Source organism: Xenopus laevis, chromosome 3L (assembly GCF_017654675.1).
Source record: "Xenopus laevis strain J_2021 chromosome 3L, Xenopus_laevis_v10.1, whole genome shotgun sequence".
NCBI lineage: Eukaryota > Metazoa > Chordata > Amphibia > Anura > Pipidae > Xenopus > Xenopus laevis.
This window is the reverse complement of record NC_054375.1, coordinates 54,705,403-54,729,194: the sequence shown is the minus strand read 5'-3', so window position 1 is coordinate 54,729,194 and position 23,792 is coordinate 54,705,403. Positions and strand designations below refer to the sequence as shown.

At 37.6% G+C, this 23,792-nt stretch overlaps 1 protein-coding gene across 2 annotated transcripts in view; it reads right to left on the bottom strand.

The window, feature by feature from the left end:
* LOC121401479 overlaps positions 1-23,792 on the bottom strand; it is a 44,004-nt gene that overhangs the window by 1,720 nt on the left and 18,492 nt on the right. The window contains exons 2-3 of one of the 2 annotated variants that reach the window (XR_005966278.1): positions 9,077-12,218; positions 940-1,026 (exon numbers count right to left, since the gene is read on the bottom strand). Coding sequence is in view for 1 of the 2 variants with exons in the window: in XM_041586234.1 (XP_041442168.1) it covers positions 998-1,026; positions 9,077-12,167 (3,120 nt within the window). In the remaining variant the exon portion in view is untranslated. Of the gene's footprint in view, positions 1-710; positions 1,027-9,076; positions 12,219-23,792 lie in introns of those variants that run through there. The other variant, XM_041586234.1, reaches the window with a different exon arrangement.

Sequence of the window (23,792 nt, the reverse complement as noted above, 5' to 3'; positions counted from 1 at the left end):
ACAAATAGTTTTGAGCCATTAGTAACCTTAAAGAGGTTGTTCACCTTTAAACTAACTTTTAGTATGATGTTGAGAGTGATATTCTGAGACAATTTGCAATTGGTTTTCATTTTTAATTATTTGTGGGTTATTTCATTTTTTTTTGTCAGCAACTCAACAGTTTGCAATTTCTGCTGTCTGGCTCAAATTACCCTAGCAACCATCCACTAATTTGAACAAGAGACTGGAATATGAAAAGGAGAGGCCTGAACAGAAAGATGAGTAATAAAAAGTATCACTAACAATACATTTGTAGCTTTACAGACCATTTTACAGCTGGAAAGAGTCAGAAGGAGAAGGCAAATAAAACAATAAAAAACAAATAATGAAGATCAATTGAAAAGTTGCTTAGAATTAGTCCTTCTATAACATATAAAATTAACTTAAAGGTGAACTGCCCCTTTAACGTCTAACTTTAAAGGAGCCTCTGCCATGAAAATATTCAAACTGAATTCTGATAGCGGATTACAATACCAATACTGACACCGTTTTATCACATCTTGCATGAGAGTCCATGAGCAAGCGTAGGGAGTTGCTTCTACAATTAGGGGGTTCCATGACTAGCCCTATTTGGACAAAAACATCCCTGGGGATATGATTCCAAATTTCCTTAGTGGGAAGGTCATACCCTTAGCTGGCATGTTGCAAGGAGATTTTGGGGGAGATGTGAGAAGAGATAAGAAAGGTTGTGGCCCCAAAGGCAGAGAGAAATAGGGAATTGTATGCAAAGCAGAAACTGCAAGCTGATTCAGTAATACCCACATCAAAACAAGCAATAGGGAAATAATTATAAGTATAATCATTAATACTTCCATTAACAAACACAAAATGTGAATTAAAAACAGAATGGCCCTTCAAAGAAACATTGCAGCATCATTTCTGTTTTAATTTAATACATACTGTTGTTCTGCTGCTTAGTATGCCTCTGGTCCATGGCACACCAGTTGGTAACTGCCTGTCACCAGTGGTGATGGGTGGATTTCAGCCCTAAGATAGTAAAATGCATGAAAAATATATAAATATATATAAATATATATGGTCACTTTACATTCATTATCCTATTTGAGGTACCATGTGCCCCTCAACACTCTTTCTTCGCTGTTTGTTCATATTGAAAGTCTATCAGCTGTTGCTTATCTTTTCCTTACTACATGATTTCTTTCCATTCAGGTCTCCTCTTTTTGGCACGTAAAGCTCTATTCTATATTCTGAAGCCTATACCACTTCTATGTAATTTGTGCTCACTTCTTTCTAGCTCCTGTCTTGTTTTACTGTATCTCTCAGCAAAACATGACTTCACTATATTTATTGATGGCCAAAGTCTAACATGCACAATTCAATAAGCAATAAATGCTGAACACTTTGGTCTTCAGAGATAACTTCCTTGACACGGCATAATATATATATATATATTTATATATATATATATATATATATATATATATATATATATATATATATATATATATATATATAAATATATATAATGTATGCCGCAATTTAGCATTATGTGTTAATTGATCTCAAGCTCCCCTGTGGGTGTACCCTAGAGAAATAGGACCAACAGAGAACGCAATGAAACCAAGTCTTGATTTATTTTGATTGCATTAAGTCACTGTATCCACAGTTCATACATGTTGATGTCTGGTGGGGGACCATCAAAACTACAAATCACGGCAATCATTTTAAAAATCCACTGTGAATGTATTGTATTTATTGTTCGTGCTGCCCTAGGCTATTACAGGCAAAGCGCCCTTTTTGTTAGGGAAATATGTCATCTTCATGTCTCCTCTCACCACTTCTACAACAATGGATGTCTCTAGTCTTATTATGTACCATTAACCTTGCAATATAAAATTCAACGGTATTCTAAACATATTAGTAAAATGCATGAGGCTTTCCTGCTACCTTATTAAAGCTTCTGAACTCTCCCTGGGTCTCTATGATAGCTACTCCCATGTTACACAAACAACAAACCACCAAGTAATCGTACCAAATAGAAATAGCTTCCATGTATGAACATGCTGGAAATGCACACTGATCCTATATAGATAGGAGATAGTAGCTGAACTAAAATCTTTGCCTGAAAACATCGAAAGATTTGTTGCTGAATGCAGCACAGTGTGCTAAGTACAATTTTTCAGACCCTAGTCATCATGTTTTTTATTCACAATGCAATGATTGCAGATTACTGTGCAAGCTAACAGCCAAACAGGGGGGATTATGTCAGTTGTGGGGTGAGCCCTTAAAAGAGTATTAATGCATGATTTTTTTTGCATCTATTGCAGGGCCAAGACATTTTGGCACCCTAGGCAAGGGCTTGAATAATTGTCCCCCACCCAGTCCTGCATTACAATTTCCCACCTTACCATTCATATTGCCCCCTGTACCTGTGCCAGCAGCCATGATATTGCCCCATGTACCTGTGTCAGCACCTATCATATTGCCTCCATTTGTACCTATGCCAATGGCAGTCAATACCTCAGATTGCCCCCAATCTGTATCTGTGCCAGCATAAGCCAAAACATCCATAATATTGTTACCCCCAATTTGTACCTATGCCAGCGGCAGTCAAAAAATCCCGATCATATTGCCCCTAATTTGTATCTGTGCCAGCAGGAGCCAAAAATCCATCATATTGCCCTCAAACATCTGTGTACCTGTGCCAGCAGCCACTATATTGCCCCATGTACCTGAGCCAGCAGCAGCCAATCGCTTATATTGCCCCCAATCTGTACCTGTGCCAGCATCAGCCACAAAATCCACACTATTGCCTCCATATATGTACTTGTGCCAGCAGCAGCCAGAAATCCATCATATCATCTGTTTACCTGGGCAAGTAGCAGCCAAGATTATCTGCCTGCAGTACGAATCACGGGTAAGAGGGGGTTGGAACAGATGGCTTATAAAACTGAAAAACTATTAAAGGCCAAGTAATCCTGGGGAAATAAAAGGAAAATAAACAACACAGGCATATAACTCACTGTATTTCATTTAGACAAATTCACAGGAAAAAAATATTAAATGAAGGTAAAATTGCCATATAGTAACCCAAATATTGCCTTTTATTTAAAAAAGAAAAATTGGCAAGGTCACATGATTTATCAAACCACAAGGTTGCACAGGCCATTAGTCTGCTTTGATACCACAGCTATATATATCACATATGGAGACAATGACCAATGTCATTCTCCCTTTCTTACTTTCTTAATAAAATACTGGTGAACTGCAATTTACAGCCCAGCTGCAAACATTGTTTGTGTCTATTTGTTAGTAATAAAGAACCAAAATTGGTGCGAAAGAGTTAGAAATTATTTTACAATTGTTTCCTTTTATAAAACGGCATCTATGTGTTTATATATATATATATATATATATATATATATATATATATATATATATATATATATATGTCAAGAAGTAGCGGCACTCACAGGTTTTTAAGTATGCTCAAAAATAAAATTATATTTTATTTAGACTCAACGTTTCGATTCCCCACAGGGATCTTCGTCAGGAGTATACAAACAAACAGCAAAAAAATTGTCTACATAGGTACATTTTTGCATTACTAGGGGGTCAGTTTACTAAAGTGCGGTAAATCTGACTTTAAGTTTCCGCATGTTATCGCTGAGAATATTTTTACGCCAGAATATTCGCAGCGACTAAGTTTACTAAACAGCGATGCGCTCAGAAGTCATTGCGATCACTTGCGATAGCTACGTTAAGGAACCAGCTTACGTTAGCGGTAATTTTAGCGAGTTGCGAATTTTCTGGTGAAAAATTTAGTTTTTGCAAATATTTATGCTATAAAATAATCTTGTTTTATGGCGGTTATTATGGCAATTTTTACTGTGACATTTATGGCCAGAAATGCATCTTCAAAACTCATAAACTTTATTGACTGATGATTATACCATCCAACAACATTACCAGAGTAACACCAATCAAACATGTCTGCATCATATAAACCCTTCTGCCAATAGAATCATAGGAACAAGAAATGATACCAGTCAATCTCTTTGCTTCATAGAAATGCACAGTTTAATGTAGCCAATCACAATGAAACCAAAAAAGTGTAGAGGCTGACGAATCCTTGGACTGTGATGATGCCAATAATACGACTCTGAGCTGAAACTGCTGCTGTTGCAACAGATAGAAGCAGAAGCCAAAACATCCTGTCAGCAATAGCTACAGATCTGTCTCCTGTCAGCAAAGAATGATGGGTAAAAAAAACAGTATTATGGGATATTTCCTGCCCCTTGAGAATTTTCTGGCGAAAAAAATACTTTTACGCCACTACATAGGTGGCGGTAAAAGTTTGCGGATATTCTGGCGTTAATTTTGTCTTTAGCACATTTCGCTGTTTAGTAAACCGTGCGTTAATGTGTACGTATCGTTATTTTCCGCGAATGCGATAACTGGCAAACAATTATTCTTGTGCAAGAAATTTGCAAATTTATATTTACTGCAGTTTAGTAAAATGGCGATAACATATTTGGTGAAAATTCTGTCTATATATTGTGCGAATATTTTTAATGCACTTTAGTAAACGGACCCTTAGATTTGTGAATTACCATATTGCAACACTGCAATACTGAAAATGACAATGCCAGATTACATGCAATCGAAGAGCCATGTTGTACTAGTTCTGGTCAATATGTTCACAGGCTGATTGACTGGCCAGAACACAAAGACAGTGGGGCTTATTTATCAACACTAGGCAAATTTGCCCATGGGCAGTAACCCATAGCAACCAATCAATGATTGGCTTTTACAGCCAGATGCAGGTAGAACAATGCAGGCAATGTTTTGATTGGTTGCCATGGGTTATTGCCCACAGTGAAATTTGCCTATAGAGTTGATAAAGAACACGCAGTAAATCTAGGAATACACACTTGCAATGATAGAGGTCACCCTCTCCAAACCTGTCTTATCAGTATCTCTATAAATAGTAATAACTTGATCATCACATTTTCTAAAAAAAATCTCATTCTCTAGGAATCTTGAGCTTCTAATATTAGTGACCTCCTCATTTATAAAATGAAACATGCAGAAAAGGCAGAATGATGTCTTCCAGGTTAAGATATATTTTTTGTGTAAGCAGCAAAAGGCATGCTAGCTAAAAACAGGAATGAGTTACTATTATAAAATTTGTATGTGAGTGTGAGTGTGCAATGTAGGCACTTTCTCTATAGTCCTTACAGAGTAAGTGTGTATAAACACGAATATGGCAAAAAGTCCATAAAATTACAGAGGCTTTTTTTCTGAACTGGACTGGTACAGTATAATTGTAGTTATTTATTTATTATCTGTTAATTATATATATTGGTGCTGTCAATATCATGAACGGAGTGAACAGATACATGGTGGAAACCGTTGTACGTGCATCAGGCCCTAAGAATTGGGAGGCTACAGGTGCTGACTAAGAAACCTAATTAATTATATATATTGCACTGACACATCTTAATGCAGCACGTTTACTGAGATATACTGTACATCATTCCCTGCCCCAGTAAAACTAAAATGTAAATGTAAAAAGTCCCTACCGCACACAGTAGGGTCAGTTTTATAAAGAGACAATGTACCTGCCTGTATGTTTGTTTGCAAATCTGCCTACCAAGGTAGTTATTTAATAGAGATGAATATGGAATCTAAAGGGTTTAACTCTGCAGATCAGTGGAATTGTTCACCTTTTAAATATTTTGAGCCTCAGAAAACAGACAGAATATTTTTTTCATTGGGGTCAATTGGGGTTCAATGTGTTTTCATTCTATGTGTTTTAAAACATTAATTGATCTCTAGCCAATGTATTGTATACTCCTTGTACTGCTCTATTACAACCTACAGCTGTTTCTGTTTAGTTTTAGAAAAGTAGAAAGTAGAAAACCATTACCTTTGAACCTGCACTTAATTAAATTGAAAATAATGTGTTTTTAGGGTTCAATAATGTAAATAGCATGCTGGCCCTGACTGGCCATCTGTGGGTTGGGCAAATGCCCGATGGGAGAGTAAGTGTGGGATCACACGAAACACATTAAGAAGATTTTCTGGTAAATAAAACTGTTTTACTTCACCGCTGTCTACTGATCTGTTGAGTGCACGCCATAACCGTAAGGGTATCATGTTGGTTGTGAAAGCCTCCCAAAGCTGTGGGTTCGGGGCGTCGCACCGGGACCAGAGACCAGGAGCGGTGAGTGACCTTTATATAATCAATGCATATTAAAATGTGATGAATTAAGCAATAGGCCCGGGGGATTTGCACCTGGACCCACTCAGTAAAGGGGTGAGCGCTGCAGGAATTAAGGCTGCATGTTATTAATCAATTTAGAAAGGTAATAGGGCGCATTTGTGTGTTGGGTTTTTAAATCTCACACCTTGCCTATCTAAGATCCAAAAAGCTGTGCAGCTTGTACTCATTATTTGTTGGGTCCATGCTGTATGGGGTAAGTTCCTGCTTAGTGCTGGGATGAAAGCTGCAGTTCCATTTTGCTGATCTGGCTTTAAAATCACACAGTCCAAAAGAATTTACTACTCAACTGCTGCAGTCTATACAGGCCTGTCAAAAAGGGCCAAAAGTGCTGGAATATAGCCCCCAACTCCAAAGGGCACTCAAATCAAAAATTCAAAAATATATTTCCAGTCAATTCTCAAAATTAAAAAATCACTTTTTATTCATCATAAATATTAAACAGTAGGCATACAGACCAATTGATGCTCCGCCTAGGCGGAGCATCAATTGGTCTGTATGCCTACTTTTTAATATTTATGATGAATAAAAAGTGATTTTTTAATTTTGAGAATTGACTGGAAATATATTTTTGAATTTTTGATTTAAAATCACACAGGCATGGAACTGGGGCCAAACTTTACAGACAGGCTAGTTTATGTGGTTTCAGCACATAGGCTATATAATAATGCTGGGGATTTTATGCTAATGGACTGTTTATTAATAAATAGAGCTCTATTTATTAATAAGGGGGAAATGCCTGTTTTCACCTGTTTTAAAGCTAGCTGTTATTGTTTTTGTTATATTTCTTTCTACTTTAATCCAAAGTAATGTGGCCAGGCTGATATTATGTTATGTTATACATGCCTAGTTAGTATTGTTCAATGTGTAGAGACAAATTTTAAGGCTGTGAATCCCTTGCACAGATAATGGCATTTAATGATTTTTAAACAAATGCCCGTGGAAGAAAGGGCCCTAAACACCTTGCACCAGAGCCCTCCCTTGCCTTATTCTAGAACTGCCCCTATATATTATTGACTCTGAGAATCTGTACTTGTAACCCTTAACCATAATGTTTCTACTCCAAAAAAGGCAATTAATTCCTTCTGTTCTCTTATTGCTGCCAGTTTCTCATGCATGACAAGACGCTTGTGCTGATTTGAATTTTTCACATAGCTTTAGTCCTTCTTCATGATACAGACATTCTTCAGAATCAGATAATAGCTGGTCAATTAGACTACCAATTAATTGGGATCAATGTATCTAACCTGCAAACATTCAATCTGTTTAGTAAATACTGCCTGCCAACTGAGCCACTCCTAAGCCAACAGCCTATTGGTCCAAGTGTGGGTATGCATGACAATATTGGCTTAGGCCTTTGCTAGATATTTAAATATGACCCATGGAGTTAGCACTGCATTGATCCATGGATGTGGACATCTCTCGGTGGGACTGCACGGGACCCTGAGGTGTCAAGATAATTGGCCAAGGGTTCAAATGAATGCTCGGAAAACTGGATTGCAAAATAAGGCATAAGGCATCCCTATAGGCAGCCTGACCAGAGAAGCAGAGCTTATTGTGCATTGCCAATTTAACACTTATCTGAATCAGAACTCAATTTGTACAAAAGCCATAAGTGTACGGTTTTTAACGAACAGCCACAAATTAAAATTGTAAAAACAGTGGCATGAAAAATATGTCACAAGTGTCAGTACTAAAACTTATCGATTTCACATTTTTTTTATATAAAAACAAGTTATTTGAAAGAACTGATACAAACACATATCTTTAGCAATAACAAGCTGCTTGATGCAGAGATTATAGAAGTTTGTATGCTTGTCTATATCATATTGCAAGACATACCTGGGATCTAGTCAGAGCTGGCTTACACATTCTTACCAACTTGTTCAGTAATGATTAAAGAAACATTCATCTAATAAAAGATACACTAATGGTATCCCTGTGCTACACGTTACAAGCAAATAAATCACAAACAATAAAAAAAAAAAATCATAGTCAGTGCATATGACTCCTCTCTGATTCTCTTGTAAGTAAGTAAAAGGTACTCTTAATATGGTCATATATCCTAAATGCCGGCAAACTGCTAAATATGGCTAAATGAAAAACGTCAAAACTGGATATTAGCGAAGGTATTTAAAAGTTATTTTTTATAGTTTTCCTCTAAGGATCAATGTAATTAATATTCATCTTATCTGCTTTACATAAACCTTACAAGTAAAGGCCTTTAAATGGTATGTCCCAATGGCATCCTTGTGACTAATAATGCATCAATTGCCTTACTAGATATTCATAAAATCATGTTAAGGCTTACATGATGTCCAGAACCCATTTTTTGCAGATCAGAGAGAGCTATGCTCAACATTAAGCAATTATATTCATTTGGCAGCTATAAATGTGGTGCTGCCAACTATTAGATAGTGATTCCTTTTGATTTTAAGCAATACAATTTTCCTAAAATTGATCCTCTCATGTGAAACAGTGAAACAGTTTACGCTTTATCCTTATCCACAACAGCCACAATAAAATAAAAGCATCTCTAATTCACCCTCTTCATGGAGTGCTTTTTTTTCCTTTCTCAAAAAGCTGAGGTTTAATAAAATAATCAAAGATAAAATCAGACAATTCAACATTTCCTTAAAATATTTAGAAAATGGCTTGAATACTGGTCAAATCATTCTACTGCTGGGCCAGCCCCTGAGCAACAATGGGGTCGCCTATGGAAAAATGTACGGAAAGTACCAGGTTGGCGTTTTCCCTCACTCTTAACAGAGGCACCACGAACAGAACTACCTCTTGTATTCTGAGGTGTCATCACTTTCTGTCTCCCATGTTCCTCAATTTGTTTTTCTAGGTGTTTCTGTATGGCCATTCCCAGTACTTCTACTTCCATGGATGCTCCATAAACTTCCCATGTCATTCCTTTTTCGTCCCAGCTGACTTCTCGCACCGGTTCTGGATGATCTCCTTTAGCTTTAACTTGCACCTCTGGGTAAGAAGTCTGAGTCGATTTACGAAAAGGTGTCATGGGGTCTATTGCAACAGATTTCATCTCTGCTGACAAAGAAACCTGCATCTCAGCATCTTTCATCACTGGCTTCTCTAGAACATATGAACATGTTGCATTTAGAGAGCTGGGACAGGGGCTTTCAGTTTGAAACTGAAAAGACGATCCTTCTGTATGTAGAAAGGGGCTAACAGCTATTGATGTACACTGTACAGCATTGTCAGTCTGAGTTCCAAAATCATGCGTTTGGCAATGGTTATCATCTTTAGTCTGGTCTTGGTGTTTTGAGGCCAATTCTTGCTGCTTGCCCTCTGCTTGGAATGTAAAAGTCCCAGGACCCTGAGACAACACAAATGGGCTAACAGCTATAGAAACAAATTCAGATATATTGTCAGTTTGAACCCCAATATCCTGGGTGGGAGGCTTTAACGCAAAAGAGTATGTTTTAGAGAGAACATTAACACTGTTAGAATTTTCTTTCCCATCCTTTGAGTAAGGATCATCTTTTTTATTTTCACTTTGGAAAGTAAAAGACGACCCCTCAGGTGGGACTATAGGACTTACTGCTACAGATTTATATTCCACTCGGTTAGCCTGAACAGCATCATGACTAGGGGGAATGAGCTCAAAGTTACAGGTCTTTGAGAGATTTTCTATACATTGACCGTCTTTTGTCCTGCCTTGATCTCCGGCAGCTCCCTGACCAGCTAGAAATGTAAAAGTGGAGGATCCTTCTGGTGGCACAATGGGGCTCACTGCTACTGATACATATTGCACGGTAGTGTAAGGCTTACTACCACTCTCTTGATTGTTTGGTGTAAGCAACTCACAATCTGGCTTGTTTTCATTACAGCTAAAGGTCCATTCCTTTTGTGTTTGATCTGACTGAAATATGAAAGATGAAGATTCATCAGGTGGGATAATTGGGCTCACAGCAACTGAAACACATTCTGCTCTGGTGTCTGCCTGGATCCCCACATCCTGATTAGGAGGTGTCAGTTCAAATGAATATGTTTTCGGAAGTAAGTCTAAACTATCTTTTTGATAACCCATTGCTGTGTTTGATGGGATTTGCTGCATCTGAAATGTAAATGTAGACTCATCAGGTGGAACTATAGGACTCACTGCAATGGATCGACACTCAGCTCTGGTCTCAGCTACAACACCCTGACTGGGAGAAGCTAATTCAAAAGTATAGACTTTGGAAACATTTGATGAACCTGTCTGATCTGTAGCAGGCTGGGAGTTGTGTTCAGACTGAAATGTAAAGGATGAAGACCCATCAGTTTGAACAAATGGACTAACAGCCACTGATCTATGTTGTACTTTAGAGTGTTCTTGAGTACCCATGCTACTCTGAAAAGAGAACGATGAGCTTCCTTCTGGTGGAACAATAGGACTCACAGCTACAGATCTATAATGTACATTTGATGTTTCCTGAGTACCCATTGCACTTTGAAAAGTGAAAGATGAGCTTCCATCTGGTGGAACAATCGGGCTCACTGCCACAGATCTATACTGTACATTGGATTTTTCTTGAGTCCCCAATCCACTTTGAAAAGCAAATGATGTGCTTCCCTCTGGTGGAACAATTGGGCTCACAGCCACAGATCTATATTGTACTTTAGATGTCTCCTGATTTTCTATTCCCTTCTGAAAAGGGAAGGAGGAGCTTCCTTCTGATGGAACAATAGGGCTTACAGCCACAGATCTATATTGTATATTGGTAGCCGTTCCGCTCTGAAATGAGAATGATGAGTTTCCTTCGCCTAAAACAAAAGGACTCACAGCCACAGTTCTGTATTGTATATTTGAAGTTTCTGGAATCCTTGTTGCAGTTTGAAAGGTAAAAGACAGGTTACCTTCTGGAGGAACAATGGGACTTACTGCGATAGATCTGTGTGTCACTTGATCAGACAGTGTATTAGTGTTTTGATTTGACTCAGTCACGGAAGTGCCTCCTTCTGTGGAGACCAGTGATGCTTTCTCATGACTTATTTTTGTTTCAATGTCTTGCCTAGATGATTTTGTTAATGCTTCTTCTGAGTTTTTATCTTCAGGACTAGGTTCTTTACTATTGGCTGAAGAAGGATTTGGCAAGACTTGTGTTTGTTCTTTGACTGCATTGACATTCTTGCTATATGGTGCTGTCTCTGCAACATCCTTGGGTGTCTCTTTTGTGTCTGGCTCCACTCCAATGATTTCATGTGAAGATTGTGAAGAGCAAGTAGAAGATTCCAAATCTAAATGTTTTTCACAAAATGAAACTTTTTGTTCAGGCACCTTGGTGACTTTGCTCTCTGTTGACAATGATTCAGAGAAACATCCTTGTCCAGTTGCATCATTATCTGAATTGGGCTGCTGATTTATTAGAGTGTTAAGGCTGTGCTGGTTACCTTCATCAGTCTTGCATTCCATTTTGCAATCCATTGAATTGTCCTTCTGTGATGTTTCCACTGAGGTAGTGTATGGACACTCTTGAGATCTCTTGCACTGAAATTCTGAATCACTTGTGTCCCATGTGTTTAAATCTGAATGCCGATAATCTTTATTTAATGACATTTCAACATGCTTAGGGTCTTGAACTGGAAGGTGACTCACAGATTCCACAGAGTTTTCTCTTTGAGCTCTTAAAATGCTGTCTCCAGCCAGGTCAAAGCTGAAACTTCCTTCCATGAATTCATGGTCACTTTGCACCCTGATGCAAAAGTTCCGCATGCTAAGGTCTTCTCCACTAAATCCAGGATTGCATGTGGGGTCTTCTTCCTGCCAGATCCTAGAAGAGATTGGTGAGCGTTTTTCTGGGAGATTAATATTGCCATTATCAGCTTCTGATTTAGACAGCTGTAACTTTTGTGGCTTTTTAGGACTGTCCATCTCTCAGCCAGACTTTTTCCATAATATTCAAAAATCCTGGCTTTGAAATATCTGAAAAACAAGATATTGAAATAAAAGTTATATAGGAAGCAATTTCAACACTTCAAAAAGCAATTGTTAGGGTAAGAATGATATGTATAATAAAATACACTTCAACCCATTTCCCCATATAAGGAAAAAGGTTTTACACCACAGCTGTACAAAGAGTTTCAAAATAAATAAGAGGTATATGATACATCAAAATGTTTATATGTTAGGTTCAGGTTTAGGTGTAAGCAGTAAATGTCAACTGCTTATAACCAATGCTCTTGAATGTCGTGATTGAGTGCTCCTCGTTCTCACACCTGCTTAAAACACTTTTTTCTCTCAGTTGCTTATATTACAGTTATAATCTAGAATAAAAAGTGGGCAGTATTACAATACAATCTGAGTAGTGGGATTATGCAAGGTTACTAGCTACATGGTGGTTTATTGACATTTCTGTTTGGGGACACAGATTTGCGACATAAGAATTGGTTTAGAAGGTTTGTTTTTTAAGAAAGAAAAACTGAAAAAATAGCAATAACATGTTTTAAACAAACATATATGTAAGCAGTTACTTTTGTTCATTTGTATGAAGAAAAAACTAGGGGGACCGACAGATAGGGCTAGTAGTTCATCTAGAAGGAGGCTCTCACTTTGGTGGGGACAGCCACTCCAGTGCAGTTGACTTACAATTATCCCTTATGTCCTGTTGCAGGAATTCTGGAATGCATGTATACAGGATTATATAAAATTGCCCAAATGTCTCATATTTAAGGTAATGACAGACAGGAAGTTTTGTCGCCTGCAGTTTAATTTGTGCTACTGTATTTTTCAAGATTTATTATAACCTGAAGCTAAAAATAGCTTGAATCTGAAAATACACCATCTAAAACCTGTCGAGGATATGTAGAAGTCAATGATAGTGGTCCCTTGAACCATTTGAGGATGTTAATAGACTTCATGATGTTTACGTTTTTTCGGTGGATTTCGCCCAAAAACTCGATCTATTTGATCGATTCCAGTTTTTTTCACTAAAACCTCAATTAATTTAAGTATTCTAATTTCACTCGCCGACTACACTGATTTGAGTTTTTTACATTCAAGTTTTTTTTTAATTAGAAAACATTCGAGTTGTGAGTTTATATTGGATTAGAATGTCCACTGACCAATGACCAACATTCTATAAACTCTTTAATTATATGTTCACAGACCTCTGGGACTTGAAGCCACTTATGATAATGCCAATTATTTTAATTACCATTATTTACTATAGGAAGAAATTGCTCTGTATTTAAAGGGGCTGGTAGACCCACCATAAAGAGACTGAAAATTCACTTTTGGGTCCCTACTCATAGGTTAAGAATCCTTGATTAAAAGCATTTGATTAGTCAAAATAATCCCTACATCTGGCATAGTTTATCCTTGATTTCAAAACTACAGTTAAAACATGTGATACTACTTATAATATACAGTCAATAGAAATGTACTCTATTACTATCTGGTGTGTCCAGGTGTAGGTCTGACTAAAAGCAAAAAGATTATGATTTTTCATTTCATCTTGGGCATGAAATCCGCTCCAGGAACCCAATAGATACAATAAAGTTCAACTAAAATTTAAGTTTTAAATAAGTTCAATAATACTTCTGTGATTAAATAGAGATTATTTTAAATGTAAAAGGAAAACATAAGAGAATTATTTTTTTATAACAAATATACTTAACTTTTCTAATTTTAAAAAAAATGTGAAAGAATGTATTTTTTATAATAAAGTGATATTAAAGGAACAGTTCAGTGTGAAAATAAAAACTGGGTAAATAGATAGGCTGTGCAAAATAAAAAATGTTTCTAATATAGTTAGCCAAAAATGTAATATATAAAGGCTGGAGTGAACAGATGTCTAATAAAACAGCCAGAATCCAACTTCCTGCTTTTCAGCTCTATAACTAGAGCTGAGTAAGCTGAGTAAGTCAGCGACTTGAAGGAGGGCCACATGGTACATTTCTGTTCAGTGAGTTTGTAATTGATCCTCAGCATTCAGCTCAGATTCAAAAGCAACAGATATGACCCATGTGGCCCCCCTCAAGTCTCTGATTGGTTACTGCCTGGTAACCAGGGTAACCAGTCAGTGTAAACCAAGAGAGCTGAAAAGCAGGAAGTAGTGTTCTGACTGACTTGTTATAGTTCAAATCACTCCAGCCTTTATACATTACATTTTTGGCTGACTAACTATATTAGAAACATTTTTTATTTTGCACAGTCTATCTATTTACCCAGTTTTTATCTTTACACTGAACAATTCCTTTAATCATTTTTTACTTCTGTGCCAGAAAATCTTGTTCCACACAAGTGCCAATTAACTATATTGTTCTATGCAACAGATCCTGTAAAAGCAGTTGCGAGTCAAATAATGTTGATGTATTCAAAAGAGATCTACATGCTGTTTACAAAATATTTGGACAGATTTCACTTGCTAATGGTCCCTGCTTGCTGAGTTCTAAATTAAAGGGGATCTTAACCCCAAAAAATTAATTGTTGTAAACTTATTCACACTGGTCCTCTGACAACTTTTGCTATCTATATTAATTTTATATTTTAATTGGTTTCTAAAGCTGGCCATAGATGCAAAGATCCGATCGTACCGATATCTGCCGGACGAAAAATGTCGGGACTCTCCACACACGGTCCGAATATCGTACGAATCCTCGATTCGTACGATCAGATCTTTGCGTCTATAGCCAGCTTAAGATATTAGCAGTTCTAGAAAGTTTTAGACTGCTAGGCAGTCTTTCAGCTTAATAGCTTTTATAAGCTATCTATGCTCTATGCACTTTTTGTATTCAATTAACAAATGGGTTGCTACAGTGTCAAAATGGGGTGTCCGGGGCCCACCGGGACTGCTGCCTGTGGACCCCCACCCCAATAATAAGCTCCAGTTCCTCCAAGGGCCACCCCCTCTATTTTGACATTGTGTACCAAAGCTGCGATTGGGGTGAGGGGAGCGCCAGTGCCTGCAATTGTTGAAGGTAGGAGCCCAGGTCTGGGCCAACAGGACCTGCAAGGCCCATCAGGTTTTTTTCCCGGTCTCCCTGCTGGCCTAGTCTGACCCTGGGTTGCTGAATCTTAGTTTAACTGAAACCCAGCTATTTGCAGTCTAAAATGCAAATAGGAAATTGATGTAAATGACAAAAGTGCTCAGAGAAGCACACTAAGTAAGTACTTAATTATTTGGGTTCAGATCCATTTAAAAATACAATGGATGCTTTTGAGAGCAGAAGGATATGTGGTAAAACTATCAAAACTCCTTAAAGATATATAATTTTCTTTTCAATGCAAGAAACCTTCCCCTAGATTTTGAAAGCAGGCATCCCAAACGTATTTATATGCAGGAAGATGCTAACCAACCATCACTACCAGGGCTATATCAGTCATCCCGTTGTTATCTAACATACTGACATTACAGTTCAAGTTCTGTTTTACTCTGTTAATTAAACATCAATACAATGGGTATAATGCTATTTAGGTGTATCATAAAGGTTGGGAATTATAATACAGGCAGAATAACTGCTAATAATCTTTTATTGAGTCCACACAACATGTTTCAGACTTCAAGGGCCCTTGAAGCCCGAAAAACATGTTGTGTGGACACAAAATAAAAGCCTATTAGGATTTATTCTGCCTGCTGTATGATTCCCAACCTTTATGATACATTTGCATGATTTATGGATGCCTAGACGAAGTATCCAGGGAACATCATACGAACTGCCTTCTAATTCAAAACACACAGCTGACGGTGTGAACCTACATTGGGCTATTTAGGTGTGAAGTGGTAGAAAATCTTTCTATAACATGTACTAGCATCCATGAATCAAGAATGGGTTCCTTAGCAGTAATTGGGCCATAGGCCTTGGACGGTTTTGAAAATGGGTTATTGTATGGTGCTGCTTTCTATCTCTGATGCTTTTTTTTACCATAGCTCATCAGCTCAGCATATTTTAGCAGACTGAAAAGTGCCCACGATCACCTCCTTTGGATTTCAATCACTTGAATGGGAAACTATAGAATTGTTTTTCAATGCATACTAGAGCATTATCAGACTGAGGCATGCTCACACCTCATAGCTAAAGAGGGGGTGTTTCAATGGCCAATGTTTTATAACGGAGCTTCAATCAAAATGGCAATATTGGCCTGTCTCTGCTTCCCATAGTAATCTAATCTCAGAGCCTAAAGCAAAAAAAAAAGGTGGCAAATGGACCCTTGCTTAAGGTGTTTCAGATGCAGCATTCCCAATAAAGAAGTGAAGTGGTACCAGGCAGATAGGTTTATTTTGACTGTGGCAGTCAAAACTGTCCCAGTAGTGTAGTTCAGATTGATTCCACACTTAGCTAAAGAATGCATATTAATTCAGGATCTATCTATTACAAAGGTCCTGAGATCTAGAAATGCCAAAAGTGTCTATACATTCCTGATGCCAAATAATTCTGATCCAGTCTATGAAGAAGACACTGGTGTCCATTGACTATAAGTATAATCTCAATGAAAAACAACACAATTAAAGTGGAATCAAATAAACACAATAAAAGCAGAATCAAAGAACGATTCAATCATTTTGTTCCATCAAGCAGAAATAAACCATTTTGGAGGCCATAAGGACATACTTTAGAATGGAAATTAACATAAAAAAGCCTCCTTCACAAAAGTAATTTCAGTCTCAAGGCTGTTTCTATAGGAACAATTTCACAGACACTAGCAGAACTGTGATTTTCGCTAAACAGCAAGTGTTAAGGTCTGTGATCATGAGACAATGCAATGATGCTGCTCTGTCTTGTCACAGGCTCCCTAGTCAGCCTCTCACCTCCTGCCTCACCTGTAATTGTACCATAACAACATTATTACGTGGCAGCTTAATCTAGACAATTTTCTACATCTTTATTTTAAGCAAGGGGCATTTCTGGCAACCAAAGTTGAAACCTCTGGAGCACTTTCAAGAAAACTATGTCAATTAGGCTGTTTCTAAACTAAAGTTCATACTTAACCAACCAAGCGAAAAATGTCAAGGGTTGTAGTGATTGAACCAGCATCAGTTCCATGGGTACAACAATTAGTAATTGTACCAAGTAAGTAAATGAAATATATATTGCCATGTCTAGTGGTTTGCTGGCATGCATGGATGATAAGGGTGGGATTAAGAGATTTGCCATAATGGGGAGCATGAGTTTATAAGGGAAACAAAGAGTTAGACCCCAGACCACAGATATCCCAAGGGTCTGTTGACCATATCTTACATTCCTGTGGCCGGTTGTGATGCAAGTTGAGAATAATGCATTTAGTGAGTACAGAGAACACAATGCTCAATATCTAAAGGGGTTGTTCACCTTTCAATTGAATTTTATTATGACGTAGAGAGTAATATTCAGAGACAATTTGAAATAGATTTTAATTTTTTATTATTTGTGTTTTCTGAGTTATTTAGCTTTTTATCCAGTAGTTCTCCAGTTTGCAATTTCAGCAATCTGTCTGCTAGGGTCCAAATTATCCTAGCAGCCATGCATGATTTGAATAAGAGACTGGAATATGAATGGGAGAGAGTTTTTATAGAAAAACGAGTAATAAAAAGCAGTAATCACAATACATTTGTAGCCCGACAGAGAATTTGTTTTTTAAGATGAGGTCAGTGACCCCATTTGAAAGTTGTAAAGAATTGTAAGAAGAGGACATATATTTAAAAAAGAAATACTGTATAACAAATAAATAATGAAGACAAATTGAAAAGTTGCTTAAAATGGGACATTTGATAACATACAAAAAGTTAATTTAAAGGTGAACCACCCTTTAAGTATTTAAGAGTTCTGAAAGTACAGATCCAGATTCTATTCCATCTTTAGGCAGGTGCTGTTTCACTATAACAAATATTTTATTGCTGTCCTCCCTACCAGTAGATGACTAAATGTAACTTATCTAAGGGTGTGACTGACTTACAGCTGCTACCCTCTACAAATTCTTAAACAAAACGAGGCTTTCTTTTAGGTGAAGCTATGTATGTTTCAGTGATATTTTAATCTAGAACATCTGAAATCATATTAAACAACTTAATTCAACATGAAGTTACCATACTAAGTAGTTGGTTACTAAACAGCAAAATAACAAAACATTGTACCCTCTAAGAATTATCAGTATCAAAGCATTCCGAGGTTCATTATTGTATGATGTCTAGCTGTTGTTTTCAAAGTCCACCCAAGATTGTCGGCTCACTCCACAAACCCCCTTTCATTCCTTTCTGTTTGTCAATATTTCACTAGAGATCTTAAAAAAAACAAACTAAAAATAAAAATGAAAATTGCATTCATTACAGTACAATTCCTTTACGGCTATCAAACAACTAACGACACAGAGAAATGACATACACCCTGCAATTAAAAAAAATACATGTAATTCCAGATGTCTCAGGCATTGCTGAGAGAAATGGCGTCACAGATATCTGTCTGGTACAAATTGCTCTTTCCACTGTAATTTTCATTTTTGCTGCATTGAATGTTCTTTTTTTGTGCTAAAGGGAAAATGTAAACCAAATGTTATTTTAGAAACCAAGGTGAAATGAAACATAAGCCAAGGTGTTTGTCTCCTTGCTGTGTTTATTTCTTTATAAAATGGGTATACCTGTAGTGCTAACTAATTTGCAGAGACATATTTCATAAGGGCTATATTATTTATGTGTTTTAGGGCACAGTATTAAAAAATCAAGACGTTGTACTATAAAAACTACACAAGAGCGTCCCTAGTTTAGCAGGATATCCCAATCTGCACATTTGAAATGGTATAGGGATTGCAATAGGAGAAGATGAGGAGCATGTTTGGTTGTAACTGGGTGTTGCTTGTGTGAACTGGGGTTGTGACCATGAAATGTTTCTTTCAGCCTGGTATGTTGGAGATATAGACCTGTGAATACAAAAATGGTCACTAACATTTAGAGTAAAGGATGGTTGCTAATCAATACCCTATGTGCTCTGTATCAGATTAGGGAACTTTTATATGGTCCCCTTATAAAATGATTCAGGATTGGTAAAAATATATTAATTTCAAGCAGTGATTAAATGTTGCTGGAAAATGTATTATATGATAAAAAATATATCAACTGCATGCAAAATATATTCTGATGTACATCATCAATCCATAATAATAAAATACATAAAAAGTATAGTGATGGGCGAATTTACGAAACGGTGCCGGTGTCTCGTTTTTGACGCCGGCGCCCGTTTTTTTGACACCGGCGCCCGTTTTTGACACCGGCGCCCGTTTTTGACGCTGGTGTCACTATCACTAAAAAAGTATACAAGTAATGTATTGCCAATGGAATAGTTAATTGAATGGACTTATGATTTCCAAAGATCACTTATTAACCAGGAGAAGGGAAAAGACTGTATTAGAAATACAAGTTGGAAATCATTTAAAGTCAATGCCCTTTTCATCATCCCATACTATATTTTAGTTCACCATGGCAAGATTTAATATATATTACATCACAATGTATATTGCAGAGTAGGCCTCTTGGATCCAGAGAGATGTTTTTAGCCAAACCTCAAAAACAAAGGAATGTCCAGAGCCGTGCTTGTGTTTTAAAGGAGAAGTCGTTTACCACTTGGGGGTGCCAAATGTTAGGCACCCCCAAATGAATGTATTTACTTACCTGAAACCCTGGGCCAGTGCTCCTATCAGCAGAAAACTGCACCGGCATGGGGTTATACCAGTGAGCACCACAAATCGTTTCTCTTCCGGCTTCTTCTTTCTTCAAATTTTCTTCTTCAAACATTTACTATGGGGTGCCTAACATTTGGCACAACAAGTGATAAACAACTTTCCTTCTCCTTTAAAGAAAAACTATACCCCTGAGCATTGAGAGTCTGCATAAAATTAAATTGCGTTAAACAGCCCATATGTAAAACACTGTTGTCATAAAAATAAAGCACGTTCAAGAAAAACATTCTTTCCTTATAGTATGTGCCACTGGATCATCCCATAAAACAAAACTCGTATGTATGAGGCACTGTACTCAAACCAAGGGCACACATACATACTAGGTTGGATCAGTCAATGGATTTACAGAGCTGTGTCTTTTACTCTAACACTTCTTCCTGTTACGGTATTATTTCCTGTCAGTTGATGAGTGAGTGGCACATAGAATATCACAAAATGGTGGCTTAGGGAAAAAGATTTGAAAGGGCAATATTTGAAGATACTGTAAGCTTGCGGGATCCACAAGAGACACTGTCTTCACTTTTAGGCAGTTTACTTACACACAGGGGTGACCATTTCAGCCAGGGCTGCCATTAGAAATCACAGGGCCCTGTAAAACAAAATATACAGGGCCCCTCCCACCCCAGCCCCAAGCTTCACCCCCAAGTCACACCCCAGCCCCCACCCCAGATGCCACCCATGCCACACCCCCATAAAAGTTTTTCTACAAATTGGTGGTCAGGGACCCGCTACAAGTTAAAAAAAAATCGGCACTTCAGCTTTTCAGCAGTTCGGGATTCAGGAGAGGCAGCACAGCTACGGCGCTGTCAAGGGGGGCCCGGATATTTTGAAAAATGCAGCACAGCCGGGCCCCTCTTCAGGCCCAGGCCCGGTACAGCAGTACCCACTGTGCCCCCCTGATGGCGGCCCTGATTTCAGCATACAAAACATAAATCATAAAATAAATCCTGCCTACTGGGCACTGCCTTCACACATTTGATGAGTTCCCTTACTAAACTGGGCCTATTGTGGACTACCAGTAAAAACACATAGGTTGGGGGCACCTCTGTACACACACTACTTTTGGGGGATTGCTCAGCCTCCTGGCTTTCCTTAGTGTCTGACTCATTCACTTGGTCACGGCTCCCTCCTTGCAGTTGAAGGCAGCACCTCCAGCCTCTCTGGGAGTGATTTACACAGACAGGTAGCCTTCCTGCTCTGTGCCCTGCTGAGAGAGACTTTCCGCATAGTCTCACTAGAATTAAATACTTTTCCACAGGACAGCCTTTCTGTGGAAAGTAAGCTCCAATACATGAGCTGGACCATTGGATTTGAGTACCGGATACCGGATACTATACTAAAGAAACCATTCTCTGCTTATCAACACCCTTCCTGGAGCTTGCATTGACCACTGGGGAGAAATTAAAGGCCAAACACACCTTTTTACATATTTCCTTGGTCACTCTACCACAATATGTATATTTAAAGATATGTATATGTCAGCTCGGTAAGATTTATTCAATGAATATGGATGTGGGGCCTTCTGACTGCTGTGCAATAATAACCCCCACCCCCCAGTGTGTGTGCAATATTGCATGAAACGCAATAATATAACCAGGTAGGAGATCTGGGAGATGATGAGCTGTCATCTCTATACAGAGCTCTGTGGGTGTAGCGTGTAGTCATGACAACCTGTCACCAAGCTGTGTGCACTTCTTTGTTATTCTGAAATGGTATATTAAGCATGTGTCAGTATAGCACCAAAAAACCATACATGGCTTCAGTATAAAACAAAACAACCCAATAAATGCCCGCAATTCTAGCCTTAAAAAAATTGCTAATATCATAACTACCAACCCAGTTGTAAGTGTTCTTCTTGCTGATGGTGCATTTTTTTTTATAAAAAAATCAGTAAAAATCATTTAGCAGCACTAATTCTTAGGCAGGAACATGCAGCTGTACAATCTCTCAACAGAAAAAGATTACTTTTATATGCGTATTTTTGTTTGTGCTATGAAGGATAAAAATTACTTCGCTCACTTAAGGAACGTGATAGTGTCCCTTTCAAAAATATACTGTATAAAGATTTCCAACTTTGAGCCTGTTACTTGCTGCTAGTTGCTTGATGATACAGTCATTTAAACCCTGTGGTTGCTGTTTGGCTGTTTATAGCAATGCAGTTAGCTTCTAGATTATGCAACCATTACAAGCCGCCTCTAGAACACCATTGAGGAAAGGCTTTTAGATGTTAATTCCTTTGATAGCTTCAAATAGCAGTGCCTATGTTAGGGTAAAGAACATCTCTCTGAAGATGTAGACGGTTGTTGGACACGGGAAGGTTACAACAAATGAGTTTATATAACTGATTAATGTTTTTATAAAGCTAATTGCAACCTTTTCATTAAAGATATTTAATGCATATGTAGAGTCTCAAAAAACACTAACCTGTGAGTATGGGTTAACTATCAGAAACGCTACATTTATTCACTTAAATGAGGAGTATCATTAATGTAACTGTCATTTGCAGAAATAAAATTTTTTTTGCAAAGGTGAAATTATTCATGAAATAGATCAACTGAGCTTGAAGTGTCTTGCAATAACCCATCAAGGTAATGAAAAGTTCAAAGAAAGTCCAAAGAAGTAGTAAACTGATAAAGTCTTTTGGTTAGTTGGCTAAATTGGGATTGTTTACACAAGAGGAGAAGCTTTTATGATAACTATGTACAGATATAAAAGGGGACCATACTATAAACTCTCTGATACATTATTCACCTACAGATCCTTCCAGCAGACATGAGGGCATGCGTTCAGATTAAAAGATAGGAAGTTTGGAGGCTTATTTATCAAAACGTGAATTTTAGAGGGTTTTTTTCAGTGTGAATAAATCTTACCAAACTCAAACATTTGCTTATTGACTGAAAATAAGCACCGTGAAGAAAAAACTTGAATGCATTAATTTTAATGGGTCTACAAGCTCTCAAAAAAATAAAAACATTGAATTGAAAAAAATCTCTTACATACTGCCTAAAAACGCAAGCTTCTACCTAAAAACGCAAGCTTTTAGATGCCGAAGTTTTAGACGAAAGTTAACTAATTTTTTTGCTCTTAATAAATATTGAACCTTCAATTTTTTCAAACTGTAATTCAAATTTGTTGTTTGTGAGCTGTAGCTCAAAAAATTCAAATCTTGTCCAAAATTTGAATTTTGTGGAGTTGTGGAATTCTCTCTCTAAAGTGATTGTACTGGCATTTTCTTGGATGAAAGAAAAAAAGTGTTCTGTTGATGGCATCAACCAAAATAAGGACAGCCTTTGCTGCCGTTTCTGCAGGTGCCACTACGGTTAGGAAATGAAAAGCACAGGCAGCGGAAACATATTATTTGTAATAAATTCATTGGCACTCACTAGAGAAGCAACTACCCATGCAGGGTCATGAGATCTAAATTCTTCTACTGGGATTTTGAATCATATCATAGGAGAAGAGGAACCTCCCAAGTCTCAGTTTTCATACATGACAATAAAGGCATAACAGTACAAGACAATTGAACAAAAGGTATTCTAAACAAGGGCTAAACACACTAGCTGTCAGGAGCTACCTGGGATTGAATTCTGAACTACACACTCACAAGCTCCTGCATTACTTCATTGAGCCACTGGAGACCTTTGGAATCTGATCCTACTGGTATGATTAAAGACCTTATACCTTATACATTTGCTCACCTCCTTCTCCTCCACCTCCTTGCCCTACACGGTGTTTGTAATTTGCTAAATAGGGGCTTTATAAGCCTGTTGCAAACGATACCCCATTGCTTGATCATTGAAGCTCCCAAGCTAGATCCAGTGTACCACTTGTTCCTGCGACTCCTGTGCCTGA